This window comes from Parus major, chromosome 2 (genome assembly GCF_001522545.3).
Source record: "Parus major isolate Abel chromosome 2, Parus_major1.1, whole genome shotgun sequence".
NCBI classification, from domain to species: domain Eukaryota; kingdom Metazoa; phylum Chordata; class Aves; order Passeriformes; family Paridae; genus Parus; species Parus major.
The window spans coordinates 114,132,046-114,149,030 of NC_031769.1; the positions used below are offsets into that span (position 1 = coordinate 114,132,046).

Consider the following 16,985-nt stretch of genomic DNA (forward strand, 5'->3'; position numbering starts at 1 on the left):
GATGTTCATGTGTGTGTGTTTGTGTGTGTGTATGTGTGTGTACACACATACAAACGTGCTTTTCGGCTCTTTGACACATGAACTGCGGGGCAGACTTTCTGCCGGTTTGTGGCGGGCGCGATCTTTCCCATTAGCAAGAGCCCTGGAAATTCAAGTCCCCCACATCAACATCCCCGTCCACGCCGTTTCTCCGAAAAGATGTTATGGAAAATGCCTCCCCCACCCACCCCCCCGCTCCAGCCGCCCGCCCCCAGCCTACTCCAGGGGTTTAATTTGGGGTGCCTGAGGGGGAGCCGGTGTGTGTCCCGGCGGCACCGCTCCGCGGCGGGCGGCACTGCGCTCCCCAAACCCCAAACCCCGGCAAGTGCCGCTGCCCTCCCTCCGCCTCGCCGGGGAACTTGGTGCGCGGCTCGCCAGAGCGCAGCGCCCGCTCATGCAACGCGCCGCGACAACAGCACACACCAACAGCACAGATAAAACACCTCGGACGACACAAAACACGAGTCACCTTGTTGCAATAGTAGGGGTCCAAGCAGGGGGAAGGTCCCAAACAAGGCGTATCAGGAGCGGCTGCAGGCTGAGGAGGTGGTGAATAAAATCTTACGTCCATTTCACTAAAACATCAAGCAAACTCCTTTCCTTTTCTTTTGGTCGTTAATGTTGGTGCAAAAAAAAAAAAGGGGGGGGGGGGGGGGGGAGCGGGGGGGGGTTTCTGTGGGGGGGGGGGGGTGGGGGGGGGGGGGGGGGGGGGGGGGGAGTGTGTGTGTGTGTGTGTGTGTGTGTGTGTGTGTGTGTGTGTGTGTGTGTGTGTATGTGAGGGAAGGGGGGGGGACACACAAGACTGAGAAGAATAAAAAAAGAGGTGCCTGACTTCAGTAGTCAAACACCTTCCCTGCCTCACATCCGTTTGTGGTTTGTAAAGAGAGAGAGGAGAGGAAAAAAAAAAAAATCTCTTCCAAAAAAGCACCGGTCTGCAGATGTCTGCGAGAGAACCCACGAACCCTCCTTCTTCTACGGCAGGGCAGGTAACTTCGAGTACTTATTGTTTCCCCCACGCATCGGCACCGGGGCGCTCGCTCCGTGCGTGCCGCTCTTTATGGGAGTCTCGGAGTTGGTTCGCTTCTCCCTCCCTCCCTCTCGCTCGCTCCCTCTGTTCTTTTCCCGTTCTTTCTTTCTTTCCTTTTTTTCTTTCTTTTCCTTTTTTTTTTTTTTAATTAATATTGTTATTATTTATTTTCTTTGGTTTGGTGGAGGTGTATTTTGGTCACCCACCACAGCGAGGGCCCTGGGGAGGACTGGGGGGGGAGGTGGCGACAGCAGCCGGGCCCCCCGCGCACCCCCGGGGGGAGCGGGGCGCCGAGGCGCTGGAATAGCCGCCCCGAGCCTCCCGGCTCTCTCGGCTCGGCTCGGCTCGGCTCGGCCTGGGCCGGGCCGGGCCGGGTTGGGCTGGCAGCGGCAGGGGACGCACCGCGCTCCGCCGCGGAGCCGCCGCTCCGAGCGTGCCTCACACAAAGGGGCCGGCGAGGGAAGAGCCATTTGCGGCCGCCGGGGCCGGGAGCCGCGGAGAGGGGGCGCTCCCGCGCCCGCCATCCCGCCGCCGTCCCCTCCCTCTCGCAGCGCCCTCCGCCCGGCCCCCGGCGCCGCCCGGCCCCCGCCCGTTACTATGGCACCCCCGCGCCGCGCCGCGGGGCCGGGCCGGGCCGGGCCGCGGGGGGAGGTGGCAGTGGCAGTACGGAGGGAAGCTCTGTCCCCTGCCTGGGGCTGCTGGTGTGCCCGTGGGCAGGTTTCTTGCGGTGCCTCCGTGAGACCCGCGGAGCCGTTTCCGCGGACGTTTGAAAAAGTTGGGGTCGGGCGAGCCCTCTGCCCTGGCAGCCCTCTGAGGTAGATGTGGGTCGAGCCCGTCGTCTCCAGTCGCAGAAGAGTGGAAGCTATCGCCCAGAATTTGTGGTGGCACAAATCCGCTGTGATCCGTGAGCGTGTCCCAGAAAACAGGAAACAAGTTGAAAGTAAAGTGCGCCCGTGAAATATTTCGTCATCTGGCGTCTACCTCATTAATCATGATGCTCAGGCCTGGTCGTACAGAGTGACACCAGGCACAGGATGAAGGAGGGACATTTGAGGAGATGGCCTAACTGTGAGAGGAGGAAGGACAAGCAAATGGGGTAGGGAAAATGAAGGGGAGCTCAATTAGCAACAAACAAGGGTGCTTACAAAGGAAAGTTCAGAATCCAGTGGGATGCAGGAGAGGAATTGATGAGCATAACAAGGTTTAACAGGCAAAAACAATGAAAGAAAAGGTGACTTCAAGACACCATGAGCAATCCTACTGGGTTTCCTGCTGAGTCTCCAGTAGTCTTAATCAGGGCAGAAAGGATGGAAGAGAAAGAGTACAGGAAAGACACTATGCTGAGCTTAGATAATGCCCAACAGAGGAATTGTGTTATGAAAAGAAAGGCATGCCTTTCTCTTTTTAAATAAAAACTAATTACTGAGTGCCACACAAACAAGCTGAGATGATGATGATTAACAGGAATGGTTACATTTATCAGTACTCATGAACATTTCCATTACAAACCAGTTAGGATCTAAGATTTGTAATGCATGTTGTCACACAAAACTGTCTACTCATCACTGGAAAAAAAAACAAAAAAAAAAACCACTGTAAAGATTTCAAGGGCACTCAATATTGAGGGGGAGAAAATCACAAATTTCAGGTGAAGAAATCAGTGTTTGTATGAGGATATACATGCAGAGATAGATAATCTGCACCTCTGATACTTTGATATTGTAGAGTCCTTCAAGATAGTGTTAAGTCATGACTTTCTTCCATGTCTAACAACCTGCTTTCATTAAAGCTTAATTATCTGGAAAAAAATACGTAAGTAATGCAAATGAAACTCTAGAGAAAACAGGTTTGAAGTAATATTCCTATTTCAGGATTATTTGATCAAAAACATCTCTGAAGATACTTGGTTGTCAGTTCAACAGAGTTTAAGTTTGATGGCAATAAATGTTTTTCTTAAACATGCAATTACAAAAGGATCTCAGTTGCTTTCTTTTTAATAATGTTTGAAACCCTTCTGGCCTTGGAGAAAAGCTTGAAAACATGACCTAGAAAAAGCTCCAGAAAGCAAAGGAAAAGACATTAACATATTAAAAAAAAACAAAAAAAAACCCACAAAAAACCAAAAAAAAACAAAACCAAAACCCCAAAACCAACCAAATAAACAAACCCCAGAAAAACAACCAAACAACAAAAAAAAGCAAAAAAACCCAAGCAAAACAAAACAACAAAAAGCCCAACAAACCAAACCCCCTCCCCCCAACACACACAGAAAAAACCCTAAATCCTCATGATTTTTTGGCATCTGACTCATTATTTTACATGTTTGGGATTAGACATTTTGAAAGTTAAAAAATCCTAAAAAAGACTTTGCTTTGCAAGAGATGTGCTTGACGCCTGACAGATATATCACTGCTGCAAATGGCTGATATGTGGACCATAATTTGACAAAGGGAATGGTAGACAGATTGCAAGCTCCGTAGTGAAAAGCTGCTGTTAAGAAACTTGTTATTCATGGACAGTGGATTAGTTTTCAGCCTGTTTTGGGGAGAGGTAGTAGAGATAGAGCAATTTGAGATGAGTTGATGTAGGCAACCCGTGTGTGCAGGCGCATACAAGTGTATGCAGGTACAGAAATGGTAATGCAGAGCTGGAGATGTCAATAGCAGAATGACTAGAACATCTGATAATAAAAAGGACAGAATTAGCTTTTTATTTATGTGAAATATTACTGACTATTGCCTTAAGAGGGGCTTCAGGTTCCTCAGAGTCTGTAGGAGTTTACAACTGTACCGTTTGCTTTGCACAGCACTTCAAGTTATTTTCAGTACTTAATGATGCAAGCCCTGAGAGTTATAAAATTTTTGCTGCTACTTACAGAGATGATTTAATCATCAAGATGGTAAAACACCTGAGATTTGTGGCAGTTATCTGTACAGTTTGTAAAAATTAAAGATATATATATATTAATCTGTTAAGCACTTCTTTTTTTTTTTTTTTTTGGTAGGGTACATTTTCCTTAGGGTTTTCAGAAGAATGCATTTGTGGAGACCAGAACTGCAATTGTTAATAATACTGTAGGTTATGCCTATATGGATAGAGAAAGCAAGCCCTTTTGCAGGATAAATCAATGGTATATCAAACTTGGCCACTTTAGCTCATGGAAGTGCATTTTCCAGAAAAAAAAAAAAGTTTGAACAGATTTAAAAGAATGAATCAGTTTTTAGAAGCTTAAAAGGAAGGAACATTTGTTCAGAAGGGCACTGAGTTTTTAAAGCCATTCAACATTCAAGTGAATGTCTCTAAAACAGTCTTGAAAAAGGTTGCAATACCAGCATATGAGAAGAGTGTTACTGCCTTTCTCATATAAATAGGAACAAATGCCTTGAAGAACATGATCTTTATCTGCCAATACTAAAAAAGTTATTATTTTAAATGCTGTCTGCTGGAGTTAGAACCATGCAGTATAAATACTCTCCATGCAATGGAGAACTCGTATGGCATTCTGTGCCAAACAGCACTGTGGACACAAGAGGTTTTCACAGCAGACTGGAGACCTAAGGAGGTCATTAGATAGACAAACCATAAATGGACCAGTAACTCCTCTGGGCTGAAAATAGCTGGAGGTAGAGACATAGGGGTGTAGGGAATGGTGAGAAGTACTGTATACATTTGTCCTCAGTTCAGGCTGTCACAGCTAGAGCCATCATCGGAAGCAGAGTACTGGTAGGACAGACCCTCAGTCTGAACCAGTCCAGTCAGTGGCATGGACTTATTTGAGAATGCACAGTCTTTGAAGTGGTCAGATGAACAGAATTAAATGGAGCAAGTAACTGTGTTTGATATGACAGGTTATTTTCTTGTGTACCCTACTGTCTGACCCAGCTGATCTGTCTAGCATGTTGGGGGGCCATTAGCAGACATAGCTCAGTGAAGAGAAATAAAGTATCTTTATTTATTTATTTATTTAGTTATTTAGTTATTTAGTTATTTAGTTATTTATAGTTTTAAAAATAATAGTCCAATATTTTCTTGTTTAAATCTCACACATATATACCCAGTTTTATTTGGAGCAAATTTGGACTATATCTATATATCTATATATCTATATCTATCTATCTATCTATCTATCTATATATATATATCCAATATATACCCATATATTTCATATACACCCAAATTTATTTGGAGCATTAGATATCTGATCATCTATTAGAAAGAGCAGACTTCCTGATTTTCCTAGAAAGAAGGAAATGTGAGACTGTGATGATGGCTTAGTATTTATTATGCATAGGCTAGGCACCACAAAAATCTCTTCATGAGTCTGGCTCTTCTTTAAAGAAAAGTTTTCTCCTGCATATTTTTAAAAAGACTTGGTTTGGAAAATAATTTTGCTTCTTGCTTTGTGCGCTGTACTTTTGTAGCCAGGAGGTACAGATAAACTAAAAGAGGAGCAACGAGATTTTGCTGAGAAAATCCCTCCTGCTGAAATTTTTGATTTACTAACTAACTCACAGGACTGTTTATCTTTCATAACAAAGGTCAATGCTCGTCAGTTTCTAGATAGTAGTTAATTAAATTATAATAGGAAGAAGGGTCTGTCACTTTTGTGTGGATGTCCTGTTTCATGTTCTTAAACTGGATATGACACTTGGATTTGGGAAGATGCAAATGATAATGATATTAAGATTGCAGAATAGTTTAAACAATGTAATTTATCTGGTTGTTTCATCAGAATGAACTCAAATTCTTTAAGAAATTGATTCATTTTAAGTGTTGACATTCTGTGTGTGCATTTATAAGTGAGCATATATCAATGTGAAAAAAAAATCTTCAATATGGTATAAAAGCAGAGTATTTAAATAGTTTGTAAGACTACATGATAGTGTGTCAAACTATGAAATGTGTAATGAAAGAGCTAGGTTTTTTTTTTATTTTAGCCATTGCTCCTGTCTTGTTTAATTGGTGAAAATGATGGGCCCCAAATTATCACATGTGTATGAAAAGAAATTATTCTCTATAAGGAAGTACAAATCATATCTAAAAGTTAATGAAAGCCCCTGACTTCCCTTTGCTACAAAGCAGAGAGAAAACCTGAGTATTTCCATATCTTCTCAATCCAAACAAATGATACACAGCCAATTTAACACTGGAGTAGGAATTGACACATGGGCTGAAGTTGAACTGTGTTATGCATCTCAGAATAGGTTCCTACAACTCATCTGCCATTGCCCACAGTAGGTATTAAGCACAAAATATCTCAGAGAATCAAGAACTTAAATTACCATGAAAGAAACACAAAAATGTAAAATTCACCTCACATATTTGGAGCTTTGATCCATTCCCATATGTTTCAAAGACACGGCCAGCTGGTTCAATTCAAGTTACCAAATTAAATGTGGCCTTGTAGACATAGGTAAGTTAGGTCAGTCTCAAAAGAAAACATTTTACTGAGCTTTAGATTATTTCACATGGTCAGAGAAACAAAGGGAAACATGAAGTTCCTTTTATTCTCTTCCTGTATTTTCTATCCTATCAAGGATTTTATATGAGCTACACTGTCCACATGGTATGCAGGAAGGCTGAAAAATTCATCACAGTGTGCTGTATGCTAGTTAACAATTGCAAGATATACTCAACTGCTAAGGTTGCCAATTTTCCACTCTTCCACTTATCTTGTTAAATCAATCATGAAACATCCAGAAGTATAAGGGATCAGGAATTTTTGGTTTCATGCTGTTTTTTCTGAAGTGTACTAGAGTCCTGTACTGGAACTTTAGAAACTTAGATTTTTTTAAAGGAAAGTTGTGTTTTCAACAATTTGTCTTGCAGTTTAAAAAGATGTCTAAAGGCATTTTGATTTCTCCTCCAAAAATTGAGGATTCACATGAGTTGTGTAAATGTTATCTAAAGACTGCATCATATACAGCTGTCTTGAGAACAAATCTGTATTAATGGTTGATATCATTAAAAATACCCATATATATTTGCAAGTATTTTACAAATGTACATATTAATATATCAACTGAACAGTCAGGAGAAAGAAAACACAAAACAGAGGACTGGTCACAAGCAGAGGAAGTAATAGTCTGCATCAACAGTTTATCCATAGCATTTAACAGGGAATTCTCATCTGCAAGACAGATACCAAGCAGATGATTAATTAGTTTTCAATTCAGAACAATGATTTCATCCTATTTGATAAACTCTCAAACAGAGCTGAATTGCCCCTGTATGAACTCCCCTGACATGAGGGCATCATTACAGGTTTACTTAAAACCTCTTCTTTTCTGTTTCAGATGTCTTTTGCTGCAGATTTTTTTTGTTTTCGTTTATATTCACAAGGTTTCTGTGAAGAGAGGGATGTTTCTTAAATCTCCAGGCAAGGTAGGTGTTTCAACAGGAGGCTCCCACTCCAAGGCAGTGGGGTAAAAAAGTGGTTTTATCTTTTATGATAGTTTAATTAGTACTTCAAGCTCAGAATTATAGATGTTAATAGAGAGAGAGGTCCAAACTCTATTCTTTCTGAGTACACATAAGTATAGTAAAGTTCGCAGAGTAAAAATGTTTAGGGCTACTTTTTCTATTATCTCATTTTTTTAACTAGAAAAAGTAAAACTACTTGCATGAATTTATTTTTCTCTCTTAAGGATTTATGATTGCCATCAGAAAAGTACCACACAAGGGGCACAGTTGCCATTTCAAGTGCAAAAGGTTGTGACTGAGATACAGTAAAAGTATGTTGGGAGTTTCCATTAGAGCTTCCTGTTGCAGAAAATAAATCCCATCCCATTTACACTTGATAGGCTGATAGAGATACTCCATCCACATGTCATTTGCAGTCAGTTTTTAAGGGGCATGATAAACTGTTGCGACTGCTGACTTGAGAGCAAAATTTCCTTCCTTGCTGAGATTTTAGCATTTTTCTGGTGGATCTCTAGGAACTTCAGATCCCCTTCCTTATAACTATTATGTTTTTTGGGTTTTTTTATCAACAGAGCTGTCACTCTCAAGTCTAATCAAAACTCTCAGTCTTCCTTTTCTGGGTTTTCTAGTTTGACAGTTTTGTGTTCATCTTTGTTCCACAATAAAAATAAAAAAGCTCTGGGTGTTAAGGAAGTCCTTGGAAAACTGTAAGTGATAGAGTCAGCATTTACAGAACATATCACAACAGGTCTGACTGACCTTGGCAGCAATAGAAGATCACAATTTCTCATGGATGAGCTTTTCTTGAATGTCTGTCTTTTATGCTGTATAAGGCAGAAATACCTTTTCTGGGTCAAGGCTACTGCTTTCTGTTTCTCTTACTCTTTAACAGAGATTGTCTACTATTGTCAAGTATTATCTGTTTAAGGAATTTCTCTCAATCCCCTGTGTCATGTTCTGTGGTATCTTAAGATAAATCTACATCACTGGTATTATTTTATAGTCTTACACTATTTTGTTGAGGATTATTTGTTTGAGGATTTTGAATGGTTTACTTTTATCACAGTCGAACTGCAAAGATTAATGTTTGTGAACATCCTCCAAATCATCTCCCTTTACTCTGGCTACCAAAGTGTAATCAACACTGTTTTCTTACTGGAATGGCCATTGTCCTATTTTTTTAGCAGTTGGCAGGAGTACCAGTTGAAGGGAATGGATAGTCTGTGTTGGCTGTTTGTCTTTAAAAATGGGCTCTTCAGTAGCATGTGTAAGTATAACAGAGTTAAATATATATATTTATCAGATGCTATGAAACATGTGGAGGGGGCTCCCTGGCCACATTTGAAATGATCGAGTTTCTAACAATTTGTTGAATGTGTATGCATTTATTATAGTTGTATGTGGACAGTTGTCTGACTGAATAATACACTGACAATAATTAAGTAAAAACAAAGAATAATTTTAAATAAAAGAGAATGAAAAGAAACTCAGACTTGTTCACAGCTGTAGAATATTGGAAAAAAGCCCCCCCTATCCCCCTAAGATACTCCTCCCCCTCCTTGCAGTGGAATTTCCCTGCTGTGAAGTTATCTTGAGAAGACACAATTTGCAATTTGCCCAAGAGGTCAGCAAGCCCAAAGTGCTGCACCACAGTGTAAGAGGTGGTTTCAAGGCTGACAGCCCCCTGGAAGGAGGATCTTCAAGCATCTAACTTTCTTTTGAATAAAGTGTGACCTCCACTGGTCGTTGTTGTGTTTAGGAAAAGGGGAAAAAGTCCATCGTGGAATAAGGCCCCAAGGCATTTTGTGGCACAAATTCATGCAGTGTCAACTGCAAGATTCCTATTTAGTTCACTGGAGAAATATGTAATAGGTATTTACATATGTATAAGTGGAACTGCATGGGGGCAGGGAGAGAGCTGAAGCATGTGCTTGCACTTGCTGAGAGTCATGCATGTCCTACATCTGCCTGCCTGTCTCTGATGAGCATGATTTGTAAGGTATGTGTTAAAAAATAAAAGTAAGAATATCTGATTGCCAAGACTAATACATACATACTTTTGCTTCATTTTTGTCACTTTGTGTTTCTATAATCATTAAAAAAATGAAATTGTTAAAAAAAAAAAAAATCAGAGGGAAAAAAAAACCCAAAACAACAAAAAAACCCAGTTTGTTCAGGGCAGAATTCAGCCCACAAAGAGAATACAAAATGAAATAACCTTAAAATAGAAAGTACCTTTAAGGAGAAATGTGCCATAAAGAAGAGGTTTAAGGAATCTGGGCAGAAGTCATTTTTGCTACAATGCCTAGCCACACTGAAGAGAGTAAAGGGTAGGAAGACACAATATTTCTGAATTTCCGTGTCTTTGTGGGTTTAAGTCAGACCCTTAACCTTATTTGAATATAGTATTTTTGTAGTTTAATACATTTCATACAGAATGTATAAAGAAGATTTAATAACTATCTCTTAGCTGTGGTTTATCTCTGCCTCAGAGAAAGCTAAAATGAGTTTCTAGTGAAATGGCTGAAAGAGCATGCACAGTAAGTCTTCTATCAAATTGTTTCCAGTCTTGCTGATTTGTAAAAGATCTTTCAGAAAGATTCTGGCTTTCTATGTAGAATGTTAAAGTTTGATTCTGTGCCCAAAATTTATAAAGTGAACCACAAATAACCAGTGAAAGTCTAGCTTTCCATGTTCTGTTTTTTAAAACTCCTGAGATTACTTTGCTATCACGTGGAATTTGTGCTAGTATTTAACTCAAGTTTTTCCCTCAAAAAGAAAATTATATTATAGTGTATTACATATTTCTGGCTGTAATAGCAATTAAATGTCTTGGAAGAAACAAATCAAATCCCCAGGCTTCTCTGCCTTTTTGTTTTTCTCCTTCAGAAGTGCGTCACAGATAAAGGACTAACTTTGTGAACATACTCCTGGGGTAGTAAGGACAAAAATGAACAATTCTTATGTAATTAGTCACCAGACACAAGTGTTCCAGGATAAGATCTTCTGAAGTACCATAGCAGAAATATAAATGGAATACTTAGAGTTGCTGTTGTCGGCTATTAAAAATGTAAGTATTTCTGCAGCATTTCAGGTTCTCTGGATAGTTCTGCATCAAACTAAGGTATTCTTGTGACATTGAATTACACAAGGGCAGTTAACTGCTTCCCTCCTGCTCCAGGCAACAAAATCAGGCTGGACCAGGCTTGTGTTTGCCCCGCTTCCCTAGCCTCTTGCCTGTCATAGGTGGTATAATGGCATTTCTTACATTTGAAAGTGCTGAGGTGGTTATTCAAATTTTTAATAGGTGCAGTTTCCTAACATTCCAACTCCAACATTGGAGTGAAGTAAACTTGAACTGACTGGGCATCAAAAGATATAAACCAGCAGTGATAATACAATAGGTCTCATGGGATTCTGAAAAGCTAGGATCTCCTGAAAGCTCGGTCTACAGCCCATGTGTATTATTGTGCGTCTTCCAGCAGCTTCTCAAAGTGCTCTCCACACCCAAAAAGGCCAGACAGCCTTAACCTGTTGGAAAGAAATTTGTTGGGGTACACGTGTTTTCACACACAGCTTAAGGGATATGCTCCCATAATTACTAGGACTGCTTGTAAGTCAGGAGTTAGTGCAGACACAGCATCCAGGTGTAGGGTGTTATTACTAGTTCTGCTTTGGAAACATACTCAATTGTGCCTCTGTGCCATCTGGCATTTCTGATTCAGGAGAATCTCTGTATTTTCCTGTCTTCCTTGAACACTAAAATCAAGGGTCAAGGTCTGCTTTTTTCTTTTGTACAGTTTGGTTCATTTGGGAGTTGTTCCTAGCATAACAAAGCTGTGGTTTTACAGTAAGCTTCAGCAAATTTAAATCTGTACTGCTGCTGAAGATGGTCGTACAGCTCTCTTTTCCTTCCCGCTCCAGATGCATATTCTGCTGTCTCCCTAGGGAGAATGAACATACTTCTGGCTTCAAGGTCAGCTGTGTCAGGAACCATCTGAAAATTAGTGTGTGGCTCAGATCTCAGGTGGATCATTTTGATATATTTGATCTGGATGACTCTGAGGCAGCATGAGAACTGCTGATGAAATGAGAGGAGTATTTACCTAGGTCTGAGGCAAGGAGGGGGAGGAAGGTGGTGAGTGGGCCTGCCTCTTGGCACACTCCATACTTAGGGTAGCTTAAGCCAATAATGAAACAGCACCTAAGAGTCTGCTTGCTAAACTTGGAGGTGAAATGTGTTTCTGGTATTAGGGAAGACCAAACACTGGAAAATTCCAGTGCTTTTTTTTTTTTTTTATTTAAAAAAAAAAGATGTTATATGTAGTGTTATTTCCAGAGAGCTTGAAGCAGAGCCATCATGCAGGAAAAATAAATAATAGATATTGAGTGGAAACAATAGTAAGATCTAGACACCTCACATAGATCCAATTCTCCTCACCTCACATAGTTTTCCAATTTTTTCCCATATAAGTATACTAGTTTTCATAGAACGTTCTTTGGTGGGGAGAATGTTGAAAATACTCTAAAACACCACCAAAAATTATCAAAAAGGTACGCACAATTTATAAGCTTCAACTGGGATAAAAACTCATTGAAATAAATTTGTTACTAACCTTTCTTTTTTTTATTAATCAATCCAATCCTTCTTCCTGTAATTTTTACCTAGATAGGCCCATGAAACCTGTAGTGCTGGAGAGGAAGTAATGCCTCAAAGTTACTCGGCATGTGAGTTGGGAAGGGAACAGGGACTGTAAGGGGAAAGGAGGGGGAATGGGGGAAACATGGGTGGATGGATGTAATATTATGCTGCAGCTGAGACTGAAATAAAATTTCACCTTAAAATGGGGTGGCTGCTGCTTCTATGTAAGTCTTGGAGATAATTCATCTGCCACTTGATAAATTGGCAGGGTTTCTTTCCAGGTTCTCTTTTCTATTCTCCTTTATGCTTTGTATGTGTATACATATGTGTGAGGTATGTGTATGTAATTTTCAAGATGTCTGGCCCCTTTTTTCTCCTTGGCTAACTTCTGAAATAGAGCTGTCAGGATGATTCCAGCATTTGGAGCCGTATTCTTCCTGACAGAATATAACTCTTTTTCACAGTTTTCCTTTTTTATGGCTTAAAGTCAATGGGAATATTCAATGCAACCTAAGGTCAGGTTCCTGAATTTGAACACAATTTCCCATGAGAACTAGAAGGATGAAAATTCCTTTAAGACAGGGAAGAAAAAGTGGAACGGTAATGTAAGGACAAAACACTTGTTATGTGGTTTTAAAAAAGCAGCTTGAAGAGGTTTCAGATCTAGGGGGAGGTGAGCTTCATTTAATCTGTCCAGGAATTTAACAGCAGTCACAGTGTTACCAGTCATTTGTACAAAAGGGTTGAACTCTCATTGCAGCTGGCTGTGTTAGCAGTCTCGGAATTCAGTAGGCCAGCTGCAAGAAGATACATCAGATGAAGTAATTTTAAAAATGTATTGAAATATTGCATATGCAGTCATATAAACCTATATGATGTGGCAGGATTTTAAGCTATGCCTTAGCTATATGACTGTATTTATAGCCATGGGCTCTACAGAACTACAACCACTCATTTCTAGAACATAGAAAAAGGGTCAGTTATGAGCTGAACAGGTTTGACTGATTCATTTATATCTGATCAATGATACTATTTGATGCCTTGGGAGGCAGAGGTTATGAACATTTCGTCAACAAAAAAATTTTGTAATACTGAAAAGAAATAGTGACGTTCATTTATTTTCTGCAAAGGAAGAGGTTTCATCCCTGTGCCCACCTCCACAGAGTGGAAATTCACAGAGACCTAGTTTGTATCTAGGCAAAGTTTATCATTTATCAGTGGAAATTTTAGATCTCTCTAATATCAGTTGTACTTTGAAAAATCTAAATTTTCTTGTTTTACATATTTCTGATGTCAAGTCTTACATTTTGCATTAGTGAAATAGGATGAGAATGAAGGTGTTGCTATTTACAAACTCTTTGAAGATCTAAGGTGCTGTATATATATATAAATCATCACTTTCATATGAGTTTGAATGTGCTAAAAATGCAGTACATTTCATTGGTGATAAGTGTCATGATCAATGAAAAATCTGAATATTAAATTTGGAGGAGAGTTTTTTATTTTTCCAATGTCCCTATATATTTCCATATAGAAATATATATTTCCATTAAGAAAGACAAAATATGCTTTATTAATGTACTTTTTCAAGCTCTTTTTGCTTTCAAACTTTGTTGCCATCCTTGGGAACAACTAAAAAGTGAGACATTTTTGTTTGGAGGCATTTGCCTTCCAATAAGAATCCTATCTTATCAATGGTTTAAAAAAAGGTTTTAAATTTAAACACTGTCTAAGAATTATATCTTTACTATGATGTAGAATTGCAGAGAGTAAGATAAACTCTACTGAGTAAAACATGCTGTAGGTAAGAAAAGTGGAAGCAGTCTGGCCCGTGGCAAGATGACCTACAAAAAATCCAGTTTTATTAATAATGAGAAGTCCAGTTACATTTTTTTTATGGAAAACCTATTCTACAGACTATTTAAAGTTTTGAATGTGCCTCTGTTGGTTTTATGCTCTCTCTTAATTTCTTTAGTCTTTCCATAACAATTATTTCTATCCTGTTTTCAGTCTGCTTCATGTTCCCTTGTCTTACCTCTCTCTCCCCCTCCTCCACATTTTTCTCTCTTTCTCATGTAATCTCAGAGCTGCTAGAAAAAATGCTGTTTTTTTTTTTCTGTGTAATGTTGTTCAGCTTTAGCAATTTTCCATTTCACTTCTTTCTTGTTATACTTTTTCCATTTAATATTTTGGGAGAAAAATTATTCTATTTTAAGTTGAGCCAAATAAACCATCTCAATGTTTTGGCCCGTGTTATTTTTTTTCAAATATAAGGTTTATTTGCAGTTTCCAGTTCTCTCCATTTGACTGCTATTAAGGCAGGAGGAGAGATAAAAAAGATCTTAACTTCTACCATCAGCAGAAGGTGTATCTTTACAACTGTTACTTTTTCTCATCCCTCATCTGTTTTGTAGTAGCATGGAAGCTCTGCAGGATTGTTTACACAGCCTGGGTTTCACAATAACACAACTTGTTTGTAGGAGGACATTGGTCTGGAGATGAAATGATTACAGTGTATTTTAGGGGATGATGCACTCTGAATGAGTTCTAAGGAGGGAAATAAGTTGAATTATGTACTACAAAAACTCTTAGGACAGTGCAGTGTTGTGTGGGCAGTTGTGATTTATAAGAGCTGGTTTAGAGGTGGAATGCAAGTGATTTTAAGTAGAGTGTTCAGGATTTTTGAAATCAGAGAAGCCTTCACCAAAAGAGTACCTTCTACTTGTAGCGACTGTATTTTCAGAGTACATGGAGACTGGAGGAAACAGTAAAGATGATTAATTTTACTACCAATTTCTGTTTATTACTACAGAAAGAATTTAATCCATGACTGTTCTATCCTAGCTGATACTTCCATAGAGTTCATATAAAAAAGGCTATATAAAAGGGAACAAAAATGATGATACCACTTATGATACAAGAAAGCTGGCAAATACAATGGTACCACAGCATTTAGGCACCATGGTGATAGATGCCTTAGAGATACATGTAAGAGAGACAAACAGAATGAGTCAATATATTGCCCAGTTTGCATAAAATTTCTCATAAAATAACTTGCAGTGTTTGAGAAAGAAAATAAATATTTGGTGTTTAGGTTGCTATGGTGTTATGGTAGTGAAAAAAGCAAAACTATGAAGAAACAGACTATGCTACATTATGAGTTTACTTAGCAGACAGTCTTCTAATTAACCAAGTGAATATGAAAAAAGGCTTTAATTATGTAGGTGTTAGTTGTGATACCAGCTAGTGTAATGACAGCCTTTTCTGTCCTCTTCACTTAGGAAGATCTTAATCACTGATTTCAAGAAACTCTGAAGAGGGTTGTGCAACAAGTGTTGTGAATTTCTGTATTTACTCCTTACTTTGATTAACTTCTTTGGACTTGGTGATAGAAGCAGCAGGTTTTGTCAGCCTCTGAGAGCATTTCCTGCATTTCCTTTCAGTTGGGATGAACATTTACTCTGTTTTACTGTGCTTCTTTTTGATTCAGAAGCATTTTTAATAGATTCTTCAATCCAAGGGTGATGAGTGCTCTCCTTTGCATGCTCTTCTAGACTAACATCTGGTTTCAGCAGACCTCTTAAACACATGCCTAAGTGCATCCATAAATATTTGGTTGGTCATATGCCTAAAGGAGTACAGTACACAGATTAAAGAACAGGATATTCTTAAGTGCTTTTTTGAAAAGGTATCTAAATGGGAATGAAAAGACAATTATATACTTTTAATTTCATGTATTAATTAGCCAAGTATATGTTTCATTTACTAACATAATATATTGTAGTTATGTAACTTTCAAGGTTACAGAAAAGTACTTCATCCAAAGTTTGTTCAATACTATATGTTTTAATAAGTATACTTACCCTCAGTATAATTTAGCTGCGAAGGTGCTGATAAAGAGTAAGTGGTTGCTTCCATTCAGCAGACATATTTTGCTAGTAAATGAATTTGCAGTACTGAAAAAAAGGGTTTAGGGGGGATGAAGAAAAAAAGAAAATTGAGAAATTCATGGTAATTTTTTGGAAGGTTTAAGAATTTTGTGCCTTTGCTACAGTGTAATTATTTTTCAATTGTTGCTTCTGAGTAGTCAATAACCTAGCTTTGTTAGGAATGAATGACCAAATTTAAGAATTAAGTACCCCAAACAGAATAAACATGTAATTTTGTAGTTTATGAAACATTTGGCTCTGATAATGCAACTCAAGAAAGTCATACTCTTTTCTAATGAGTGAATGGCTTGAAACATGTTCTGTATCACAGTCTTGAAAAAGTAGTTACTTTATCTGATTTGCAGTCCATTTTCTGGGGACAACAGTAAGAAATTTAAGGATGGGTTAACATATCCAGCCCTCTTATGAAACTGCATGGTACTCTTGTAAGATTCCATAAAAGGGGAGGGGAAAGCCCAAAGCAAAAATTATAACAAAATTAAACATCAGCATTACACTAGAGTTGCTCAAGTTAGAGCTCAATAGAATAGTCACCTGGAAAATATCTTTTTTACGTCTGCTTAACTTTTTCTGAAAACTCTCTCAAGAATTGTATATTTTTACCAATATTTTTCCTTGCAGATAACTTTAAATAAAATGAAACTATTCCCCACATACATACTTTTGCAAGCATTTGGAATGCAGTGTGTTTTCATTATGACTGAACAATTTCAGCTGTGAGCAACTATTCAGCAAAAAGCAGAAAAAAAATGCATCTTTGGAGGTAAATTAAATTGCAGTACCCGAAGAATTGGGATCTGCCTTTTATAATCTGGACATGAGAAAAGTAAAATAAAAATAAATGTTCAAGCTAGATTCTCCTCTGCTTTCAAATGCCTTCATAAAAAATGAAATTGAAATGGAG

At 38.9% G+C, this 16,985-nt stretch overlaps 1 protein-coding gene and 1 long non-coding RNA gene across 5 annotated transcripts in view; one reads left to right on the forward strand and one right to left on the reverse strand.

Annotated features, from left to right (window-relative positions):
* The window catches only part of TOX (thymocyte selection associated high mobility group box), a 217,457-nt gene extending 216,758 nt beyond the window's left edge, over positions 1 to 699 (reverse strand). For both annotated transcript variants that reach the window (XM_019005777.1, XM_015619518.1), the window contains exon 1: positions 509 to 699. In XM_019005777.1, coding sequence (XP_018861322.1) covers positions 509 to 610 — 102 coding nt within the window. In that variant the 5' untranslated portion in view covers positions 611 to 699. The remainder of the gene's footprint in view (positions 1 to 508) is intronic.
* Positions 700 to 790: 91 nt separating this feature from the next.
* LOC107200721 overlaps positions 791 to 16,985 on the forward strand; it is a 61,128-nt gene continuing 44,933 nt past the window's right edge. For all 3 annotated transcript variants that reach the window (XR_001519725.2, XR_004496118.1, XR_004496119.1), the window contains exons 1-2: positions 791 to 1,025; positions 7,363 to 7,450. This is a non-coding gene — a long non-coding RNA (uncharacterized LOC107200721). The remainder of the gene's footprint in view (positions 1,026 to 7,362; positions 7,451 to 16,985) is intronic.